At 38.1% G+C, this 25,064-nt stretch overlaps 1 protein-coding gene across 1 annotated transcript in view; it reads right to left on the reverse strand.

Annotated features, from left to right (window-relative positions):
* Positions 1-312: 312 nt before the first annotated feature.
* The window catches only part of Lhfpl1 (LHFPL tetraspan subfamily member 1), a 78,326-nt gene continuing 53,574 nt past the window's right edge, over positions 313-25,064 (reverse strand). Inside the window, exon 4 of the mRNA XM_004861480.3 lies at positions 313-7,207. Within this exon, the coding sequence (XP_004861537.1) occupies positions 7,026-7,207 (182 nt within the window). The 3' untranslated portion in view covers positions 313-7,025. The remainder of the gene's footprint in view (positions 7,208-25,064) is intronic.

Raw genomic sequence — 25,064 nt, forward strand, 5'->3', positions numbered from 1 at the left:
AAGGAAGGGCTAGGAATGGGCAAAAAATAAGAACGAAGATGCATCATGTAAAGGTACAAGTTCCCAATGAGAAATGTAATTGTGTTGTATACCTAAAATGTACCAATAAGAGAATTTAAGAAAAAAAATACTAGAACTCAATCAAAATCTTGAAGAAATTAACCTAAAAGATATTACAGAGTGTTGCAATCCACAAAATCAGACTACACAGTCTTTTCAGATGCACACAGGTCTTTCTCCAAAATAGATCACATACTCAATCATAGAATATGTTTAATTATGTGAAAAGGAATTGAAGTTATACCTCGTATATTATCAGACTATGGTGCAATGAAATTGGAGATCAATAGCAAAAGAAACTGCAAAAATTTCATAAACACATGCAGATTGAACAACACACTTCTGAATAACCAATGGATCATAGAGGAAATTAAAGAAGAAATCAGACAGTTCCTTCAATTAAATAACAATGACAATACTTCATTTCAGAATCTATGGGACACAATGAAAGCAGTCTTATAAGGGAAATTCATAGCAGTGAATACGCATATTAGGAAAGCAGATGGAGCCAAATTAAACAACCTGATGCTGAATCTCAAGCTTCTAGAAAAAGAAGAGTATGACAAACCCAAAGCTCATACAAGGGAGGAAATTATAAAGATCAAAGCAGAAATCAATGCAATGGAGACTAAGAGAACGATACAAAAAATCAATGAAGCCAAGAGTTAGTGCTTCAAAAGAATAAAAAATATTGACAACCCCTTAGCAAGCCGTATCAGAAAAAGAAAAGATAAGGCACAAATTGATGCAATTAGGAACGAGAAGGATGAAATTACAATGGACCCAGCAGAAATCCAGAGGATCTTAAATACCTACTTCAAGAAGCTATATGCCAATGAGATGGAAAACAGAAGAAATGGACAAATTCCTAGATATGTGTGAATTATGAAAGTTGAACAAAGAAGACCTAAAAATTCTAAACATCCCAAAATGAATCAATGAAATTGAGAAAGTAATTAGAAACTTACCAACTAAGAAAATGCCGAGTCCTGATGGCTTCACTACTGAATTCTACAAGACATTTAGAGAGGAACTACTGTCACTAATGTTTAAATGCTTCAATGAAACTGAAAGGGAAGCAATACTCCCAAATTCATTCCTGGAACCAAGCATCACCTTGATACCAAAAGCAGAGAAAGACCCAACCAAAAAAGAGAACTATAGGCCAAACTAACTAATGAACATAGATGCAAAAATCCTTAATAAGATACTGGAAATAGAATGCGGAAGATCATACATACACCCTGACCAAGTGGGATTCATCCCAGGGATGCAGGGATGGTTCAACATATGCAAATCAATAAATGCAATGCATTATATCAATAGAGCCAAGGACAAAAACATGTGATCATCTCAAAATGTGCAGAAAAAGTATTCAATAAAATTCAACATGCATTTATGATAAAAACCCTAAAAAAATTGGAATAAACATTTTCTAACTTAATCTGATAAAAGCCATCTATGAAAAACCAACAGCCAATATCATACTAAAGGGTCAAAACCAGAAATCCTTCACACTAAACTCAGGAACAAGACAAGGATGTCCACTATCACCACTCTTGTGCAATATAGTCTTAGAAACATTAGCCACAGCAATTAGAGAAGAGAAAAAAATAAAAGGAATAAAGATAGGAGATGAAGAATTGAAATTGTAATTATTTGCAGATGACATGATACTCTATATAGAAGACCCCAGGAATTCCACAAAAGTCTTCTAGACTTAATAACCAAATTCAGTAAAGTTGCTAGATACAAGGTCAACACACAAAAATCAATAGCTTTCTTATACATGAATAACAGACTCACTGAGAGAAGAACTGGAGAAACAACTCCTTGCACAATAGAATCCAAAAAAATGAAATACCTAGCAATAAACCTAATGAAAGAAATCAAAGAACTCTACTCTCAAAACTACAGCACTCTGAAAACAGAGATTTAACACAATATCAGAAAATAGAAAGATATCCCCCTTTGCTCCTGCGGAGGAAGAATCAACATAGTGAAAATGGCCCTACTTCCAAAAATGCTATATAGATTCAATGCAATCCCATTTGAAATTCCAGCAACATACTTCATGGACCTTGAGAAAACAATCCAAAAATTCATTTGCAACAAGTAGAGACCTAGAATAGCAAAACCAATTCTAGGCAACAGAGACATGGCAGGGGGTAGCACAACCCCCAACTTGAAACTATACAACAAAGCTACTGTGATAAAACAGCATGGTGCTGGCAAAGAAACAGACCTGAGGACCAGTGGAACAGATTAGAAGATGCAGAAACAATTCCAGACACACTCGGCCACCTCTTGTTTGACAAAGGGACCAAACACCCTCACTGGAGGAAAGATAGCCTCTTTAATAAATGGTGCTGGAAAAATTGGGTTTCAACTTGGCAAAGATTAAAACTAGACATACATCTCTCATCATGCACTCAACTAAAATAAAAATGGATTAAATATCTAAATAGTAAAACAGAAACGCTGAACCAGCTGGAATAGAATTTAGGTAGAAGTCTTGAAGACATTGGTGTAGGAAAAGATTTTATGAACAAGACCTCAGTTGCCTATGAACTAGCACAAACAATCAACAAATGGAATCTCTTCTTATTAAAAAGCTTCTACACAGCAAGAGAAACCACCAACAGTGTGAAGAGACAACCCCCAATGTGGGAAAAAATCTTCACCTGTTGTTCCTCAGACAAAAGCCTACAATCTAGAACCTATAAAGAATTTAAAAAAATCAGACCTCTCAAATTTAAAGACCCAATCCAAATATGGGCATCTGAAATGAACAGATATTTCTCAAAGAAGTAGAAATAGCAAATAAACATATGAAAAAGTGTTGAACATCACCAGTCATTCAAGAGATGCAAAAGAAAACGACGCTGAGATTCCATCTCATCCCAGAAAGAATGGCTGCTATCATGAAATCAACCAATAACAAAGGCTGGCAGGGCTGTGGGGAAAGAGGAGCCCTGCTCCACTGCTGGTGAGAGTGTAGACTGGTGTAACTACTGTGGAAATCAGTATGGAGACATCTCAAAGAACTAGGACTGGAAGTCCCATTTGACCTAGCTATTCCCCTGCTGGGGATCTTCCCCAAAGAATTAAAAGAATCATACCACAGTGATATGGATGCATCCATGTTCATAGCAGCACAATGTGTAATAGCTGAAACTTGGAAGCAGCCCAATTGGCCATCAACTGGATACTGGATAAAGACTATGTGGTTTGTTTTATTTGTTATAAAATGGAGTGCTACTGAGCCATAAAAAATGAGAAATTGGAGACTTTTATAGCTAAATGTATGCACATTGAGGTGATACTCTTAAGTGAAATAAATAGGTCACACATGTGTAAATACTGAACAGTTTCTCTAGTGCAAGAAACTGAACGTGTTCATATGGAGTTAAAGGTATAATAGATAATGTGAAATCAGAAGAAAAGGTGCAAAAGGGAAGGAGAAGTGGGAGGGGTAGGGGCAAGGAAAGAAGTCAATGGAATTAATATGAGAAAATGAAAAAATGGAAACAAAGTCTTTGTAAATAGGGAGGGATGGAGTGGTTGTAGAGAGGGCTGGGAAATGGAGAAAAAATAAGAACCAAGAGAAATTATGTAAGGCTTCAAATTTCCAATGATGAATGTCATTATATTGTATACCAATAAAATTCAGGGCAGCATAGCATATATTTCTTGGGCAGCACACAACAATGGCAATGTTGGGTGCTAAAGACACACTGAGTTGTTATTTTCCATTTACCCCCAGAACTCTCAAGCTTCATTCTCTGACCTCCCCTTCCATGGCCTGACATCAATGGAGTGTAGTGAAAGGCTTCTATGCCAGCTGGTGTCTGGCTAGATCTGAGCACTGGAAAAGATCAGAGAGTGGGGAGAATGTGAGATTTAGATTTTCTTCTCCTGTCTCCTTCCGTAGTGTACTTAGGTTAATTTGTGGTACCTGAAGCCGCAACTCTTATCAGACAGCCCATCACACACAGCAACAGTTCTTGCTGGGTTCCAATAACACTGTAACTTCTCACTCCTTCAGTCTTAGGGTTGATGATGGCTCCCCACTATTTAGTCTTCCTATGCTTAACTTCACTTTCAGATTCCCTTAACCCTATTCACACCACCAAAAGTGTTTTCATTAAGCTCATGTCAACTAAACTCCGTGAATATTCCATCTGTTTCTTCCCAGGACATTGATATACACACTCATTTTCACACATTCTATTCTGCAGAATTCCAAAAAGTTTCTTAACCTGAGAAAAAAGAAAAGAGATCACCTGATCAAATTTATTTCTCTAAAGAAAATGATCTGCCTTTTCCTAAACTTGTTACATATTCTCTGCATGCTGTGTTTTCCTAAATTAAGGTTACATTACTGAGTCTATGCAATAAAAGTGAGGTTTCAGCCAGTTCCAGCTTTATTTTAGCTGTTCTTAGTCATCTTTTTTTAGGGAAAGGGAATGCTACAATCCCAATTACATTCTTTCTCTCCTAGTAAGGTATGTTCAACTTGGTTTATCTTAAAAACTTAATCCACTTCCTTGAGTAAGATATTACTTGACATGAACTCAGTCACCAGTGTCTTTTTATCTGTTATTATTCTTGTATTCCTCACTTTGCTGACAGGAACCACCCACATACCAGAGTTGTGATCCCAAAGTTTTCACTTGCCCTTACCTATATATGTCCATTAGACACTGAATTCTACAGAACTTACTTCCTAAATATAGGTTGAGTAGAAATCCTTGGGACAAGAAATGTTTCTGATTTCATAGTTTTGGGGGATCTGGGAATATTTACATAGACTTTACAAACTGAGCATTCCTAATCCAAAACTATAAAATCTAAAATGCTCTGAAACTTTGTGAGCACCAACATGACACTTAAATAGTTTTGGATTTTGGAGCATTTAAGCTTTCACATTTTCAGATTAGGTATGCTCAAGCTGTATCTTCCTTCAAAACCATCTGTCTATTCCAGTACCACAGTCACTACCTTAGTTCAGGACTTGATCTTTTACACCTAGATTATGAAAATATCTCTAGTCTCTCTCTGTTCACTTTCATTCTTATTACTATACCCAAATTGATCTTTGGAAAAACACAGAAATGTTCATGTCCCTTCCCTTTCAATGGCCTTTCTTTAGGATAAAACCCAAATTCTTTCCTTGGGCTAGGATATCTACTGCTTCCCTTTTTATTTTAAGCTTTTGTTACGTCCTTTTTTACACCTGTTTGTCATCTTCATGTTGTCCCTGTGCCCCTGCTTACACTGCTCTTTTCCTTGTACACTCTTTACCTTTGCTAACTAATGCCCCTTTTTCATCTCTCAGATCCATCCTAGGTAACATAATTTCTGGAAAACTTTCCCATGAAGCCCATCACCCCTTAGTTGCTTGTATGGTCTCTCTATGATCCTTTAGTTCCTCTTCTTTATTTTCCTAGCACCTAAGCCATTCTGGCAATTATTTATCTGTTTATCAATACATTATTACTATCTCTTTAGAGTGGAAAACCTCATCCTTTTAGCCCTAGTACTTAACACAGAATGTGACATATAGTAAGATATTCAAGAAATAGTTACTGAATGAGTGACTAAATGAATGGATGAACTACAAATCCAGTACAATGTATGCTTGAATTCACTTATGTACCCTAAAGTCAATGTAAGAATCTTGACTCTTTGAAGGATGGCATATCATTCATGAAGTCAGTTTTTTTCTTTTCTCTCCCTGTAGGCAGGGCTGTACCTAAATCATGCAGGAAATATTAAGAATAGAACATGAGCTGGCCTTTTGAGTCATAGGCCTTTCACACTCCCCAAAATTGTAGATATGAATCAATATATCTGGCCTGAATTAACTGGGGGGAAGCAGTGAGAATAATTTTGCCCCAATGAGACACCAAGTTCTATACCATCCATCAGCTTTGAGTACAGATTGGATAGAACCCAGGACTCAAAATGCACCAGCCTTAGGTGACATCAGGACTGTGCTCTTTCATGTCTAACAACCCAGATCGAGGACAGATCATTTGATAAACAGTCATTGAAACAGGCAGAGAAGCTTGTATCAACACCAGGGGTGACTATAGGGGCAAGATACCACTGCAGATCTCCTAGTCAATTGTAATGATCTCTGATAGAAATTTCAATAAGGATCCAGTAGAAACATCTTTGTCATTATCACTGTGAATTCATGTTTGAGTACACACGTCTCTTCTCAGAACATTTGATGAACACCATTTCCATATCTAAAAGAGATTAAGAAACACTTGCTACTATATTTTGATGCTAGTCACCTAATCAGAACAAAAATTTAATTCCTATGAATATTTTAAATCATAATGTAGTAGGGGCTTCAGATTATATGCAAGCATCCATGATTAATGTTTTCCCTACTGGGAGTTATCCTCCTGTCAAGCTTCCCAACAACTGTGAAGGAAAAAAACCAGGAGAAGATGTAGTCCTAAGAAAGTGATAAATATTTGAGTGAGCATCTCCAGAGATGTTTGGAGGTGGCAATAAATACTAACGGGAGTGGTGGGAACCAGTCCTGTCTATCTCATGGCCCCTCCCTGTACAACTGTTCTGACTTGGCCTTTAAGCTTTAAGGGAAGTGGAGCACATAGCTGTAGAACTCCAAAGAGCTGCTTAGTTATGCAGTTACCTTTCAGATGAGGCATTGTTTTGCATAAAGGAGCACATTTGGACTTGGGTATTCTTGGACATTCACTGATTGCTTAAATGTTTGAGAGAATCATTGTTCTAGGTGAATTTTGAAAATAGCCACTGACCCACTGGCTTACAGGAAAGTGAAAATGAATGACAGGTAGGTTAAAAGCATGAAAATAATAGGCTGAATTACTGGCTGGTGGGTGTCAACTTTCCTAGTCTTGTCTTTTCTAGATTCCCTTTTTTTCCCTTTCCCACCCTCTCCAATTATCTTCTTTCAAAGCTCAAGTTTTGAGGCAGTGGTCGAGCTCCATGGCATAAGAATTGGTGTTCTTCATGATGCTCTCCACCAACACAACAGGCTTGGGATTTCTTCCAGCAAAGCAAGACAGCCAAGTACAGATCAACATTGCTACAGCTGCTCCACCTCCAGCACAGTAGTAGGCCCAGCCAAGCCGACAGGTACCTGTGGAAACAGGGATGCAGACATTGGGATTTGGGTCTCATATATGTTCTTTCATAATAAACTATAGAAATGATCTCTGAAAGTGCAGTCTTCACACTTTCTCTTTAAGATATTATAGTTAGGGAATAAACAGGAGATAATGAATGCAACTGGGTTTTCCATTTGCTCCTTTGGTACTGCTGGTCTCTGTTTTAGCAAAAGGTTATATGATTTTATTTTCCTGTTAAAGGGGAACCTGGGGGTGATGTGGGTAGTGATAGTGTAACAGTGCTAATAATAATAATGACAAGAACAAGTTGACTAAGTGTAAAACATTATGCTAAGCTCTTTATATATTGATCATTACTGTAACTACATGACATAGGTTTTATTATCCTTGTTTTACAAAAGATGAGGCAACTGAGGCACAGGTTAATTGTGAAAAATCATGCTGCAAGAAAATAGTACAGTTAGGCTATAAATCCTAATGCATGATGATCCCCACATCTCCACACTTTTAACCAAAGAAGTTGTCTTAGTTATTTTTTCTCATTTCTGAGACAAAATAGCCAACACCCACAAGTTGGAGGAAAGGTTTATTTCAGCTCACAATTTGTAAAATTTTAGTCCATAGTCAGCTGACTCCAAGCCAGGGTGGCGTGGCAGAAGAACATTTCAGAGGAAAAACAGTTCATGGTATGCAGGCAGAAGGCAGCAGCAGCAAGCAGCAAGCCTGCCTGCCTTTCCCTTTTATCTCATCCAGGTTACAAGCCTTTTGGGTAGTGCTACCCACACCTAGGGTGGGGCTTCTCTCTTCAGTAAATCCATTCAGCCACACCTACAACTATGCTAATTCCAATCAGTGGACTAATTAGTACCACACATCCCTAATCCCAGTGTCACACTCCCTAGATCCAGCAAGCTCCAAAAAGCCCCATCTAGGAGTGCATGAGGCTTTGGGGTTATATCTAGATACAAGACATAACAGTGGTATACTATTGAACATAGGCTGCTTTCAATAGGCCATATCCTGCATCATCAGAAGATCAGACAGGCAAAATCAAACTCACTCCCTCTTAATACATGTGTCTGTCCCAACTTACCCATTCAAAACTCGGGAAATGCAAATTAGAGCAAAAACCAACCTTCTAAGTAGATAGTTTTACTTTCAAGTGTGATGGGAAATGTCATCTGCTCAAACACATCCATCCCATCACTTACTATTTTACAAAAAATAGATGCCTTTGTTTGGAAGGTTTGCAGTTTTTGTGCATTCTTTTAAAAATAGTTAATGCTCAGAGAAAAAAGAAGAGCTGTTATTTTATGAGGTATCAAAATAAATAACTGCTAACATAATGTGCTTAAGCAAACAGGACTCCAGAAATTGTGGTAGGAGCACAATTACCCAAAATTGCAGAGAAATCCTCAGAAGACTAGGCAGCAACCTTCACCTCCCTCACAACTTCGCAGAAGGCTAGTAGTCTATACTATGCTCAGTTGAGGATGTCAATACTGATATTTGTGATTATTATTTAAAGGCTAAATCAAATCAAATAACCAATTATTTTTGTTTACATGGTACCCAGTGAACCTTAATTTTCCTCACTTTAATTGACTAGTTAATGGAGCATAGTCTAAGATGGCTCCAAGTTAGACTGCTTTACTTTTACATTCATGTCTAATTCATCCCAAGATTCCCTCATTAAACTGTCTTTCTACTACCAAGACATTACTCATACTGTCTCTCCTGCTAGAAACCCCTCCTCTTCTATTCACCAATTCATATCTTCTGCAAATTATTGTTTGGGACTTGGTACCTGCCAGAAACTTTCCCTGATTCTCTCCAGTGGGCTTAAGTCACCTTAACCAAGCAGCTAAGTAGGAATTCATCTGTGTACAACATACACAGCTGTATGTGTTGGGTAAAAAATTGTGAGGAAGACTTGTATTTCACATATTTCTCATCTGCCCTTTCCCTTTTCCAAATTGTTGGCTCAATAGTACAGGTGAACTTGTTTCTTTTCTCCATAGTGTTTCATATGCTGTGTCCAGAGTGGGTACAAATTCAACAAATATGATATGGCCTAACAGTATTTTGAAGCTGGATACCCTTGCATTTTCAACTTTCAACACCCTAAAATGCAGTTTAAATTTTGAATTAAATATGCAAAACTAGCTAAAAGTAGTATTCTGTTTGTTTCTAGAATGCCCATGGTCCTTTTCACCATAAGCCCTATTCACATTGCCTTCCTTCTTCCTGAAATGCTCATTGCATATGTATGTGTATAAATATATTTCCCATTACTCTCTTTGCTTAGTCCAAGTTCAGTGGTTCTTATGAGCTCACCTTAATCATTAATTCCTCCATGAAAACTTCCCTGATCTTCTTAAACCAAATTCCCTGCTCGGTATCATGTAACTTTATAGTACCATGCATCCTGACTTCTGCTCTTGAATGGGTGACTCTTTCATCCCCTCCTATAACAAATGTCAAGCATTAGTCCTTTTAAGGAGACAGTACTTTACCAATAGACCTGAGTAATCATATAATATTCCTATACTTCTGTGACCCCATCCAAAATCACAGTGAAAGCCAGACTACAACAGTTATGAAAACAATTTAAACTTTGGAGCGGGGGTAAAATTTAAAGAGAAGCCTCCTTAGAGAAAGAAATCCACTTATCTCTAAAGTGGCCTAGGAATTAAAAACTTTGGTGAACTCTGGGAAGAATATTCAGAAGAATACCAAATTGAAGTTATCAGTCAATAGATCTATATACCCCCCCTTTTTTTCAGTACTGAAGATTGAACTCAGAACTTTTACACTAAGCTACATCTCTAGCCCTTTCTTTCTTTCTTTCTTTCTTTCTTCCTTCCTTCCTTCCTTCCTTTCTTTCTTTCATTTTGAGACAGTCTCATTCACTCAGGGTGGATTTGAACTTCCAATTCTCCTGTCTCAGCCTCCCAGAGTGCTAGGATTGCAGGTGTGTGAAATCTATATCCCCCTTGTCACATTTACCACTAAAACACACACACACACACACACACACTCATTTACACATTAAAATTAGAAAGTTTCATACAATGCTTTGAAGATTCACAGAGTGAAAATTCTGAAGACTGGCAAACCTTCACCTTCAACCCCCCCCCCCTTAAGCTTCAGACTTTATTGCACTAAATTTAGAGTGGGATGTGAAGCTCAGGAATAGCCCTACAAACTATCTCAGAAGCAGATAGCTCAAGGCAGGAACCTAGACCTAGTCTCTTGGGGGTGGGGGTGGGGGTGTAAGACAAGGTCTCGCTATGTAGTTCAGGCTGGTCTGGAACTCACTATGTATCCCAGGCTGGCCTGGAACTCTTGGTGATCTTCTTGCCTCAGCCTCCCAAGTGCTGGGATTACACGTGTGCACCACTACACCCAGCCAGATCAAGTCTCTTCACTTCCAATCTGTTGCTCTGCCCCCTGCTGGTTTTCTCATATCCCACTGAAACATTTTTTCTCCTAACAGGACCCTTGATTCATAAACTCTCCTCAGGAGGCTCCTAAATCATTTTTTCATAGCCTCAGCTAAGCTTATCTAGCCCCTCAATCAAATCTGTTCTCAAATTACAGAGAAGTAGGAGCCAGCTCTGAGGTGAACCCAGTCAAGCCAGTTCTCATTCCTCAGAACATTCATAATCTAGTCTAGATCAGACATCAGAACTCTCACTCTGTTTCTACAGTGGCCTGTCAAGTCATCCCTTCATTACAGTAGCAGGGATATTTCTATTAGGTACATGCACCCTGATACAAGGAAAAGATTTGTTTCTCTAAACAAAAGGAATAATTGTGTGGCATGCTGTTACCCCCAAAGCTCTAGGAGGGAAGAAAGCTCACAGAATGGGCAGCTCCAGAGCAAAGAGCTAAGAAAGGCCTCGGTAAACCTTATTGAAGTCAGAACCAGTCACCACTGGGCTAGGAATGACCAGCAAAGTGATCTTATTGCCACCTCAAGTGCATCCTGAATTTCCTCTCACAGACACTCCTGTCAGGCCACTGAATAGCATCTAAGCTTCAGCACATACAGGAGGTTAAAGAGAAACAGAGAAAATATACCTTTTATTCACCCCTTCCCATAGCCCTGCCTGTTATGTGCTTGGTGAAACAGACAAGTTATATCATTGCCGTTACAAAAAGGTAGAGAAAAGCAAAGTAGACCTTTGAGATCTACTTTGAGAACCACCATCAGTACTCAGTTACACCACAGAAAGCTTGGACACTTGTTTGATGGCCTACAGAGGTATCCTTTTATGGGAAGATTAAAAAAAATAGGGAGCAGTAGCAACTAGCTGCCACTTTTTGCCTCTGATCACCTTTTGTGAAGTCCCACGGATCATCACCAATCTCTAAATTTTATTCCTAGAAGTACGGTTGATCCTTATATTCTTTTGACAAATTTTACTGAGTACCTACTATGTGCCGGGTACTTTGAATGCACAATGTCATTTGATTCTCATTACTGTCATAATTATTTTCATTTATTGTGGAGGAAAATGATTTTCCACTTATGGGAGATTGAAAGTATGTTGAGACCAGAAAGAGTAAATGAGGACAGGTGTGGTGGCACATGCCTGTAATCCCAGCACTTGGGAAGCAGAGGCGGGAGGATTGCCATGAGTTCAAGCCCAGCCTGGACTACATGGTGAGAACTTGTGTTAAAAAAAAATAATGAAAACAATAAAAGAAAGAAAAGTAAATGAAACCCAAATGACTTGGCCAAGTGTCAGAGTTGAGACTTGAAGATCAGGTCTAATTTAAAGCTCAATATTCAAAACTCAAAGCTCAATGCAAACCATTTCAATTAAGATGGAAGAACAAAACCAAGGATAAAAATTAGTATGGTCTAAGTTTTATGGGAAAGCATGATTCCCTCATCCAATCATATTACCTTTCTGGGCCTCATTTTCCTTTTCTTTAAATTGAAGAAAGGTTAAGTGGAAAGACGTTTCAAAAAGACCACTCCAATTCAAGTTTTCCATTATATTATGAATATAAGTACTTTAAGTGACACATGAGTAAAACACTATAGTCATATTCAAGGAAAGAGAATTTATTTGTAGCTCAAAAAATTTAAGCTTCTTTAAAGCCTTATAGAGGAGATAGCATTTCACTTTGGCTTTAGTAATGGTAAGTGGCCATTTTAGGCAAATGGAGTGTTCAGTGTGACCAAAATTGCATGAGAAAGAAGGAATGTTTCAGAAATAGCATATTATTCACAGTTGGGTCAGAAAATAAGCAATAGTTGGCAAATTACTAGCCATATCTATATAAGGAGAGGACATGAATCTGTCATCTTTCTCACAAACTGGAAAACAATGAAATATTTCTGACTAAGAGATGATTTGATGGAGTGAGGTATCTCTACGTTGGCACTATTTGACATTGCAGGCTAGAAAGGTCCCTGCTGTGGGGAATATGTGGGGAATTGGATGTCTTGTGCATTGTAGCACCCAGATTCTACCTACTAGATGTTTACAATAACATCCCTCCCTTTCTTCAATTTTGAAACTCAAAGTGGGCTAAGGATGTAGCTAAGTGGTAAAGCATTTGTCCAACATGTGGAAGGCCCTGGATTCAATTCCCAGTGCAGCAAGTGTGTGTGTGTGTGTGTGTGTGTAAAAGAAAGAAAAAATATTACCAGACATTTCCAAATGCCCCTGGTATGGGGTGGTGGGTGTTGTTTCCCACTGAGGACCCACTATGTTAGAGCATAGATTGGGAAGATTAACCTGAAAGCTCTGTGTAAAAGATTGGAAATATGCAGAAGCTATGGAGAATAACTGTTAGCCAGAGGCAAGGATAGGACTGCACATCCAACAATACTCAGCAAGTTTCCTACAACAAAGAAAGATCTATCCAAAAATATTAATATTATCAAGATTGAGCAACCCTCATTTAGACAAACACCAGATGTTTACACTTTAAATTCTCTTGGAAATGAACTTGACCACTGACTGATTAACCCAACTGAATTGTGTGTCCTCAGTTAAGAATGGTCATGCATGATTCCTTCTTGACATGGGAAGCATTTCGAGACTGAAGATTGGTCAGCTTTGAGCTTTCAGGTATGCTAGCCTGGGAAAGCTGGGGAAAACTGAAGAGAGATCTTACAAGGTATTTGAGAAGGAAGGACTGATTTCTTTGGAGTGAGAAGACTATGGACTATAAATAAATCTTTTAACCCCATTGGGTATAAATTCTCTGACCCTTAAAATAAAGAAAATAAGTAAGTGCCTACCTAAAAGACAGAGCACCAGGACAAGATGAGTTCTGTGTGGAATCCCTTGAGAAAAAGCCAGACTGCTATGTTCCCTGTCAATTGAATTCACTGCCTCCAGTCCACCAAGCTAGATTTGTTCAAGGACCTGTGTCCTCAGAAAATACCACAGTGGCTGACATCACACCTAGAGGTTTTCTGGACATTCATGCATGGATGTCTGTGAAAAGAAAGATTGTTTGGCAGCATAGGGAGAGAGAAGAGGTTCTAACTGCAAATTAGCTTTATGCAAAGTTTCTGGGTGAGCCTTAAAACAAGCTTGTTTCTTTTTGTGTGCATTTGTATCATTTCTAACACCCTATCTATGAGTCACTCTAGTCCAGCCTTGAATTTTCTATGACAAGATCCCTCATAAAAGTTATTAAATCATCACTCAGAAGCGGGCCTGACATTTAAATCAAGACATGTTGCTTTTATTCAAAGTTGCAAATCAAATAGTTTGGAGTTTGACTCTTGTTTCCTTTGATCCAGCATTAAGTTATGTTATTACAGATTTACTGTTTTGAGAAAAAAATTGTTACTGGTTGCCACTTAAAGTTACCACTATCCCTAGAACCCTAGTCTTATGTCCTTCATCCAGCCAATTGTATATAGGTACTGATGAGGAACTGGGAGGAGTTATTTTCACAGTAACACTTGTTTCAGGGTGGGTAAGGTTAGTATTGGAATGAGCATCAGAGTTAAGAATCAGAGTATAACAGAAAGGCTTTAAAAAGCATGTTCAGAATTTCACTTTAAAGAAACCAAGAGTGCTGGAGGGGTAATCCAAAGAAAGGAGTCTTCATTGGAGGAAGAGAGAAGCAATAATGCAAAGGAAAGGCATTTACCAAGAGTGATATAAGTCTAGAATCATTTTATGGAATCCCAAGCTCCTGAAAAGTTGGAAGAAGAGGTAGGAAAGCAGAGATATAGCAAGGAAACAATGAAAATTAATGCCTCTCAAGTTGACTAGGGCTAGATGAGATATAATGAAACTTTCAGATACATGGAAATTTGATTTGACACGTGTTACCAATAGTAAAGTTCTAAGCACTACTACTTTCAGAAAAACCATATTTCTGACCTAGGATCTGTGGTAAGAAGCTCTGGATATTGTATGATAGCATAAAGGCTAGTGGGAGTGGGAGGGTAAGAGTTATGAAGGAGCTTGAAGCTTTGAAGTAGGGCAAGAAGGGATGAAGCTGTTTGGAGAATGAATGGTTCAGGAGTGTAGATAAGAGGCTCTATTTCTCTAAAAATATGAGATTAAAGTTCTAGGAATTCTTGGAACCAGAAGACTGGGAAAATGTTTCAGGTAGAATGCAAAGAGAACAATACTGACATTTATTCTTCATCTAATATATTCCAATATCTAGAAAGTTTGAGAGATACTGCTGTGCCTTAGGCAAAACAAGGCAAGGAGTGATCCCAAGAGTAGAGGAGGACCTGCACTGAGAACCTGATTATCATCCTCAAACTCACCCATGCCCTCAGTGCAAAGGGACAAGACAGATATGCAGAAAAGTCTTTTGGGAGCCACTCAGAGCAGTCTTCACAGCCTTCACTATATCAAGGCAGGCTGTCTATAATGGTCCTGAGACACCTACAAATCCTTTAGAATTCAATGGAGTAGAAAGTGAGAGGAAAGAGTATAAAAAGTTCAAAGAACAGCAAGAGACTAATGAAGAGAAAATGAGGTGATAAAAGAAAATTAGAACACTAAGATCATAGTACCTTGGGACTGTACAGTGGGGAGAATGGATCTCTTTACAAGACTTCTTCCTGAAGAGCATATTATTTTTTTCCAAAGCAGATTCAGCTCAGGAAAGCCAACTGTTCTTCCCATCACAGTAGCACCATTGAAGTTCATGGAACTAGGTTACAAACCATCTCCCAAACTGATATTTGGTGTGTATGGTTAGCAAAGGGTGTTGCTATTTGCTGATCTGGCATATCTTTGCCATAGGGATCTGTATTTTATGTTCACAGGAGCACCAGGAGTTTAGGAAAAGCTGGTGGTCCCATCTGTTCAGAGACTTTAGTCAATAGGGCTTCCCTAGGTAGCAACACAAAAACATTTCAGTGCAGACAAGCTAAATGAGCAGAGAACTTTCTCCACTAGATCTCAGCAAATACAGATGAATAATCTTCAAACATAAAGCAAAGCCAATGAATTCAAGAGCAATTGCCAAAATCCTACCATCCCCACCATGGCCCCCGGTGGAAAGACAGCCAAAGCTACCACAACAGCTCACTTCTCACACTCCAGGCTGGGTATAAGTGTCACCCACAGCCCAGATTGGAGGCCCAGAATACAGTGAATGTTCCAGATGCCTCCCAAGCTCTCTTGACAAAAAGAAGAGAAAAGCCCTCTGAAAACTTCAGTTGTTCAGGTAAACATGTTATTGCTAGAAGCCACTGGCTCTTTGACCCAGTCAGATCCACAAGGAAGGTAGAATATTCTGGGTTCACAATTTCATCTTCGTCCAACCCAATGTTCTGAGGGGTAAAGAAAGACCAAAACACTCAAAGTCAGAGGAGCATGCAGCCAAGTACTCAGGATGACAAAGCTGCCCTGATCTGATTTTTCTCTTTCATATGAAACTCTATCAGCTACTGTGCCCTCTCCTTCACAGTAGTCCACTGTCCTGCTGTAGAGTACTTTTCCCTACTTTTACTTGGCTCAACTTCGCTCTGCAGAGTATATTTCTTTTCCTACCTTTAGTAAACATAAAGTCTCACCCCACACCCACCCCACCCCCAAAAAAACCCTCAGCCAAGCAAATTGAGTCCTTCCATTGAAATGTTTGGTTCTGGGTTCTCCTTATGCCTGCTAACTTGTATTTCTGTTAAACATTTTATTTCTTATATAACTACCTTGTTTAAACTATGCTGCTTGTCTTTTTTTTTTTCTTGAGGAAAATCATATCTCAGGCCAAATTAAATTGTGTTTCTTGGTCTTTCTCCACATTTAGCCTGTGTGCCCCTAATAGAAACTTCCATGTCACCCTTGGTTGGTCTTTCTGCAGCCATCAGCTATACATGCAGCAGTCTTTCAGAGATAGGGCAAAATCCAGCTAATCAAATGCTGGACTTCTTTGATGCAACATAAGCTCTCTAGAGCACTTGACTAGTAAGAAATTGGCCCCTCTCCTCTAACATCTGCTTAATAGTCCTCTACTTACATTGACTTGAACTTTCACAGCATGAAGCCAATAACTGGAACACTAATAGCTAATATCAATCAAGTGCCTCCACCGGCAAGGTGCTAGATTGAGCTCTAAATAAGTTGCTCTCAACAAGCCAGATGAGTGAAAGGGAGGCAGAGATAGAAGTAGGACAAGTAAACAGACTATTAGTGTGGCAAGTGTTATGAAATGAGTGCAACAAGGATATAGATGAAGGGCATCAAATTCAGTTTAAAGGAAGCAGAAAGATGTTAAAGAAGAGTAAAAAGTTTGTTAGGCAAGGAAAGGGAGAAGAATATTCCCAGCAAAGGGAGTAACACCTGCAAAGTTGTCAAGGAACATGACATTTTCAGGGTTGGGCAAGAGAAGAAGGGTGGTAATGGTCCCTATAGGCCTTGCTATAGAGCCTGGACTTGATTCTGAAGGCAATGAGGATCTACTGCTAAAGAAGGAGAATTACATCAGATTTCATTCTAGAAATATCATGTTGGTTACAGAATGGGAGATGGATCAAGGGGGTAGTGTGCAGTATCTTTGGAAATAGGGGGAGAGAGAGAATCAGGAGCTGTGTCCAGTAATCCAAATGAGACCTCCTATTAAGGGAGTTTCTCCTTGTATGCTTTAGTATTATAACAGTATTTACTGCTCTTCATGATAACACACATTTGAACTGGCATCATTATGGTTTTGTGTTAAATAGACATGTCTCATTAAACTACAAGCTCCTTGAAGATAATACCTCTGACTTTGCATTTTTATCATGCCTTATTCAGTATGTTGTGTACAGTGAATATTCAGAATATGCTAATTGAGCCACAATTACTTATTTTTTACATAATCCTCAAATATTTGAGAATGCTTGGAGGCTAGACCAGCAAACTGACCTACCTCAGGATTCAGGAGTGAATGGCTCCTTGTTCCAGCCATTATTTTAGCCCCATACCATCAATGCCAGTTTTAAACATGAGCTATTTCCATCCATTCTCAATCAGCCAACAGATATACACTATAAAGTGTTATCCTGGGTCCAAGGTCCCTGAATAATAACAAATGCCACAAATAATATCATCCAGTGTAAGTGCAGCACTTTAAATTCACAAGGTACTTTTTCATCCATTATCTCATTTAATCATCTTTCATCTGTTTTATTTCTTCATCAGTTCCCAGCCAGAAGCAAGAATATTATTCTACAAGAAGGAATTCAACAGCCTGATGAAATGTTTGTCCAAGGTCCCTACTTGGAGGATATGGATGCTGAGCACAGGTGTGAGCCTGGGAAATTAGTGTGGTACTGGGAGAAGAGTCTGCTATGAAAGTTACAGGGACTGTGTTTGAAAACTATGTTCTATCACAAACTGAAGCTCTGGGCAAATCATTCAATTAAGTACAATGAAAGTGATACCACTCACCTCACAGAGCAGCTGAAAGGATCAAATAACATGACACATATAAAGCACTTAGCACAGAGCCCAGAATAATTAATATTTCTAGCTCCTCTTTTTCTCTGCCCTATTCACAAAAATGTCTAGGAGAGTTATAATATATAGATTCCAAGGTTTTGCTCCAGATCTACAAAACTAATATTTCTGTGGAAAGTGCCCAGATGATTTTTATTTACAGTCTGGAAGGGAACCACTTGAACTAGACCATATCATTAGCCCACAATGGTCTACTGTTTACTGAAAAATGGGAGGGGATTATCATTTATTGAGAATCTACCCCACACTTGATGCAGTACTAGGGGCTTTCACTTGTGACATACATGTATATCTTTCTCATTGTTTCTCACAATTCGCCTGGATGGGGCTTGGTGACAGTGGTTTGAAAGAAATGATATGGCACAGAACAGACAAAACATATTTTCATCCCTTTAATACTGACATCACCAGGGAATTGCTAAAATTGAAGTTGTTCTTGATTCCCTTCTCTGTTCCTGGCTTTCAAATCCATTTCACTTTATTAATTAAACTTCTGGGTAAGTCTAACCTATAATAATAATAATTGCAGTCATAATATCAGCTACTGTTATTGTTGTTATTGTTATTGGATGCAGGCCCTCCACTAAATGTGTTAATTACATCATTTTGTTTCATCCTCACCTCCAGAGACCTGTGACACAGGTGCTACAGTATTAGGTATCCTTTTACAATAAATTCTGCTTTTAAACAAAAACTTAAAATACAGTGTCATTCTATAGTAGATAGGGTAAGACTAGCATACAATAAAGGTGAAGAAGGAAAAGGAACCCAGAAGTGCAGTTTACTGAAGAAACTCTGGTGGAAAAAATGGAAACAAGAAAATTGTGGCACATTCTTTAGTAGGAGGGTCAGAGACAGGACTGAGAAAACAGCAGTGGTGAACAAAATGAATTTACCTGTCTTTCCTGCCATCGTGTGGTCATCTGATGTATAGACAATTGGTTTACAATTATTTCAGTTATTGAGCTTGCTAGAGACTTTCAGCAGGGCACTGGAGAAATAAGAAAAGCAGAGGACCTGCCCTTGAGAGTTTGCAAGAGCCTTTTTTTCCTCTAGAGTCACCAAGCTGGAAGTTATCTTAGCTATCAACTACTCCAGAGATCAACTATTCCAGGGGTGAACACCCTTATCTTGTGTGGACTATTTCAGGAAAGCGAGAAATATCTATAAACACTGCAATCATTTTTTCTGCTCAAAATGAAAATACTTTCAGGTCCCATGGGGTGGATAGAGTCTCATTACTCATTATTTTGAATAGAGAAAGTGATCAGTGAGAAAAAAAAAGCTGACTGATTAGCTTTCTAATCTTTTCCCCCTTTCATGTGTAAAGCACTGTTTTTATAAAGCACTTTTAAAGCACATTTTCATTTCATGGCCAAAACAATTTCTGAACGTTATGGAGAAATAGGGTTCAAGAGGTGAAATGAACTGTCTATGCTCACAGAGCCATCTTACAATTTATTCATTCCATTCAATAAAACATTTCGACAGTGTCAAGAGTGTATGTGGCACAGAGATATACAGTTGAATTAAGTTGCTCCCTAACCCCCTAATTGCTTCCTGTCTCTTTCAGCTTAGCCCACTTTCTCCTCTAGATGGAGATTCCTCTCTGTGAGGGCCTAGGAGAGCAATTAATTTTTTTTCTAAATTTTTATCTATTTATTTATTTTTATTAGTATATGTTCACAGTACATAATGAGTACATTCACTGTGGGGAGTTGATACATGTACATAACACATCTTAATTTTATTTACATCCTCTCCTCCTTCCCTCACTCCCCTCTCCCTCCATCTCTTGGTCCCCTTCCCTTTTGCAAAAGGAAGAATTTTAAGCAACATTTGAGCCACAGATTTTCCAGGACCAGCTATCAGAGCATTCTAGCTGATGCTACTCTTAGGGACAAGTGGCTTGGACAATCCCTGTGGCCATTTCCTGGTGTCCCACTGAGTGATTATTAAAGTCTCCTTTCTTTGAAGAAAGATGTCTTAAGTAGATTTTTTTTTAATTTTTTGGTATATTTGATATGTATAACATGATGTTTTTGTATATGTATAATGAAATGATTACTACAGTCAAACAATTTAACATGTCATTCTCCTACCACAACTATCCTGTGTGTGTATATGTGTGTGAGAGTACTTGAAATATATTTTTCTGCTTTTTAAGAACAAAATAGATAAATATGAAAGTAGCTCAAAGGTCTCACCATAAAGAGTGAATAAGTCACAATTGAGAGCTAGTAAATATCTAGGATCTCTTGTTATCCATTTAGTTCAATGCTTTCTATGTAAAAATACAGAAACCAAGACTCAGAGTGGGAAAGTAATGTGTTCAAACAAGCTAAGAAAATTCAAACCCATATATACCCTGTCCAGGCCTGTTTCTACCACACTCTGCTGTCCCTTGGTGGATGTGAGAATGTGTTAAGTTGCCTCATTGTGCTCTGATGAACACTAGAAAAGATTGCCCATAAAGAAGGAAACTGACAAAAAAAAAAGGTAACAGGAAATGCCTAAAAACTGCACCCTTAAAGGTCAGACCCTAAGTCACCAAAAAGGCTTTGAACTGGCAAGAATGAGAGGAAATAATGGGAAGCAAAGGAAATGAGCCTCGGAGGGAGGAAACATTGGGAATATACACATGGCCTTTGTGAAGCCTTGGCTGTCGGGCCTTGGCTAAGTTGAGTAAGTCCAGAAGCCATGCCTGGGACATCCCTCTAAAGAGGCTCTTAAGAACTTGTCTGACTACCTACCAAAAACAAGTTATATTTAATACACCCTGTTATGTTTTGTATGTATCTATTATTTCACTTAATCATCTCAATAATCCTATAGGGGAAAATATTATTAGCAATTCCCATTAAGGGAGACACAGAGAGGTTACGTATTGTGCCCCCATTTGCATAACTAGTAAGTGTCAGAGCTTAAATTTGAACACAGATCTTTCTATAGTGAACCTGTCCTTTTGTCTTTCATATAGATGGGCTCCTTGCTGTAATAGGTCTTTTTTTCCCCTGAAAACTAAAGTACAGGGAACATTTTAATTTAGAAAACTTGAATCGGTGTAATGATAATGATGACACCAAATGGAAACTATTGACCAGTTATTGTATACCAAACACTGTACTAAAAGTATGTCATGCATTATCTCATTAATCCTTACAATAACCCTACAAAGTGGCAACAAGCTCACAAATGCTAAACAATTTGCCTCAGGTCATAGATCTGAGGATATAATTATGCTAAAGTCCACTCTTACCCCTTAGGCCACCTATACCTGCTCTTCTCTGGGAAGAGTTCTTCCAAGTTTCTTCTCTTTTTCCTGGCTCCCACTACTTTTGATGCCAATTAGAGGCTTGGTGAAGGATGGCTAGAAGATGCAGTTAAATGCAGCAATTAATTTAGCATTGGACTTCTCAGGTATTCACTTGTGTGAGATTGTTCTGGTAGATCTAAAATGGCCCCCAAAGCCTCATGAGTTTTGAAGGTGATTAGATTATAGGCACACTATAGCTGCCTGTCTGTGGGAAGGCAGGGACTGGTTGGAGGAAGTAGGTCACTGGGGGCATAGCCTAAAACGGTATGTCTCCTTCTCTAGCTCTCTGCTTCCTGGGTGCCGTGAAGTGAAGAGCTATTCATCTGCCATGCCTTCCTGCCTTAGAACCAGCTAACCATGGACTGAAACGAGAGCCAAAACAAACATCTTGAAGTTGTGGATGTCAGTTATTGCATCTCAATGATGGGAAAGTGACTAAGACAGGGCTCAAAATCATGAAATCATTTGAGGGCTACAGGCAAATTAACAACTGACAAAGCACCTTTCTCAGTTAAATCTTTCATTTACATAATAAAATTAAAGTGCAAGAAGGGCATTGTACTTGATTTTCCCTTCTTAGTGAATAGGTGATTCATTCAACAAACAGATATGAGATTACCACTGAGCCATATGTACAGAGTATGCGAGTCGGGAAGCTAGTCTCAGATGACTAGTTGTGAGTACTTGAAATAGTCACCTGCCCTTATTTGGCTCAGTAGCTATAACTAAATCCACTGATTTATCTATAAGGTTCCTCCCACTATAAGTTTCAGTGAATATTTATGGTTATCTTTTCTGATTTTCTGTTTTAAATATTTGATTATTAGTTTCTCCTATATGTGAAAAAAAGAATCAGAGTCAATTTCCTAAACTGTTCATTTGAAGACTCCAATGGATGAGAATCAGTTAAGTGACTTGAGAGCAGACATCAGGGCTATACTGAGACAGCTGGAGAGCTGCAAGAAAGACAGAGATATAGGAGAAGAAATCTTAGCAACAGGAGAGGCACTAGAAGGAAGCCAGACCTTTGGGAGGCAATGAGTTTAGGATTCCTTTTGTAATTATGTTTTTGTTTTCAGGACTGTGTCTTTCCCAACCTCTCTCCAATCATTTGTCATCTATGCCCCTAAAAAACATACAATCTCTTTCTATCAAGAAGGATGAATGAAATAAGAAGTATGTAAGAAGTAAGCATTCCAGAATACTAAAAGATCAATGGGGTCTGAGGCTGAAGATGGGAGTAAGGAAATAGGATGCAAAACTATGGTATTTCAGACATTTGTTTCTGGAAACAATAGAACTGTACCTTAGAGAAAAATTCTCAAATGACTCAATACATTCCCTTACCAATGGAGAAACAACAGTCAGTATAGCACATGCCAGTGGTAAACTAGGAGATGGGGTCCATTCACTCTTCTGCCTTTAACTTGCTGTATGACGTTATATAAATCACCTTAACTCTCCATGACTCAGTACTTCCACGTTATAAGAACCGCATATTACCATTAGTTATGCATAAGTATTTGAGGAACAGATTAAGTTATATTCATGAGGACATGTTGTAAATATTGTTCATTGACAGATGGTGCAGACCTTAGCTAAAATGTAAGTTCTATTGATAAGACAATGGTTTCATGAGCTTGCATAAAAACAGCTATGTCCCATTAGAGGTATTTATCTTCTTTCAATTCTTAATGGGGCCCACTTGGGTGTCCCTGTCTACCAACCATTTGATATGATTTAAGAGGATTTTATTTTATTTTTTTTTAATTTGACTTTTATTTTAAAATACATTTAGCATAGAACTGTCATAGGACAGGAAGTAACAAAATACCAAGAAATAGTATTTTCAAGTACTTTTTAAGCTAGACAAAAATCAATAGGCTAACACAGACCCAGATTTTGGGAAACAATTCTTAAAATTCAATTCATTAACTACACATTTTGAACAAAAAGTTGTCACATTTTCCAATGTACCCACAAGTTTCTAGGTGCCCTGGTTTCTTTTCAACTAATAAGTAAACAGCCTAAATTCAATTGCTTTACTTAAAATTATCAGATTCAGTTTTGGTAAAAATTACCATGCCCTTAAATTCTCAATCAGGATTATAAAAATATGAGTTCAAATAATTATGTTGTCCAAAATAGAAACATCTTAATTGCTACTTCTGGATAACCATATAAATATTGCACTAAAATCAGTAATCTCATACTTGATATTCATTTATATGGAAAGTTAATTTTCTTTTCTTTTCTTGAGACAAAGTCTCACTATTTAATTCAGTAATTCAGGCTGACCTTGAACTCACTATGCAGATGAGGCTGGCCTCAAACTCACCGCCATCTTCCAGCCTCAGCCTCCTGAATGCTGGGATTACAGGTATGCTCCACCACGCCTGGCAATTTTCTTCTTTATGAAAATTTTACTACAAATAAACTTAACGTTAAACTAATTACAATCACACTTCAAATATAAAGGCACACAAAGAAAAAAGAATAGTTTAATACTATACACACTATACTCAAATTTTCCACTGTGAAAATAAAAAGTTGGAAAAAAAAGGATCTAAACTACTAATACTACTTTTAGATTTTTATTTTTACAATTTATCTTTTATAGCTAGTAAGTAGGTATTAAAAGTTAATTGTGGGAAATCCAATCCTTTCCAAGTAATTTAAAGAAACAGTTTGTTTACATAGGAAGCATGTGCACTGTTCCATCTATAAACTCCAATACCCTCTCCATGCACTGGAAACATCTACTTGTAGTATAAACAATCAAGACAATGTACAAAAATACATCTTGTTCTTATAACTTACAGTACACAGAAAAATACCTACAAAAATGGAAATATTTATCTATTTAGCTTTCCACTAAATTAGTGAGAAATTTTAGCCCAGTTCAATTTCTTTCTAAAGAAAGACTAAAGAGTTACATACTGGTGGTTTACTTTGATCCCTGTTAGTTTGACATATATTTTTAAAATATTTGCCTAGGTATATGCAACTTAGAGTCTTACTTTTATATCACACTACACATGGTATTTAAGTCAGCAACAGAAAGGCACAATTAGCAAGCAATAAAATTCAGTACCTGATTTATTAAACTGATGCCCAAAACAGTTGCAAAAGAAGTACATTCAATACAGTGTACAGAACTTAAAAAAAAAGGACCCCAAAAACAAATCCTAAAGTTTGTTCCATTAAAAATGCTCCCCATGTTCAACCTCATGGGTAACATGAAAGATGGTGGCAGTGTAAAAAGAGGCAGTGAATCAGTATGTGGTAGCATAAGAATTCTGGTCTAGTAATTATGCAATTCAGTTAGGAAATGGCTCCCATAGTAAATAAACTCTAAACATTATTTGTTGTGGTTTTTTTTTTTTTTTTGGTACAGGGGATCGAACTTGGGACCTTGAGCTTGCAAAGCAGGTGGCAGAACCGCTGAGCTAAGTCTCTGGCCCAAGAAGTGACCATCCCATGCCACACAGCTGGTGCTAGGGTCAGGGTTTGTTTCTCTTTTTTTTGGTACTGGGGATCAAACTCGGGTCCTTGCGCTTGCAAGGCAGGTGGTGGAACCACTGAGCTAAATCCCCTGCC

Source organism: Heterocephalus glaber, unplaced genomic scaffold (assembly GCF_053883595.1).
Source record: "Heterocephalus glaber isolate CG9 unplaced genomic scaffold, H.glaber_assembly_v1.0 deba00001613, whole genome shotgun sequence".
Lineage (NCBI taxonomy): Eukaryota > Metazoa > Chordata > Mammalia > Rodentia > Bathyergidae > Heterocephalus > Heterocephalus glaber.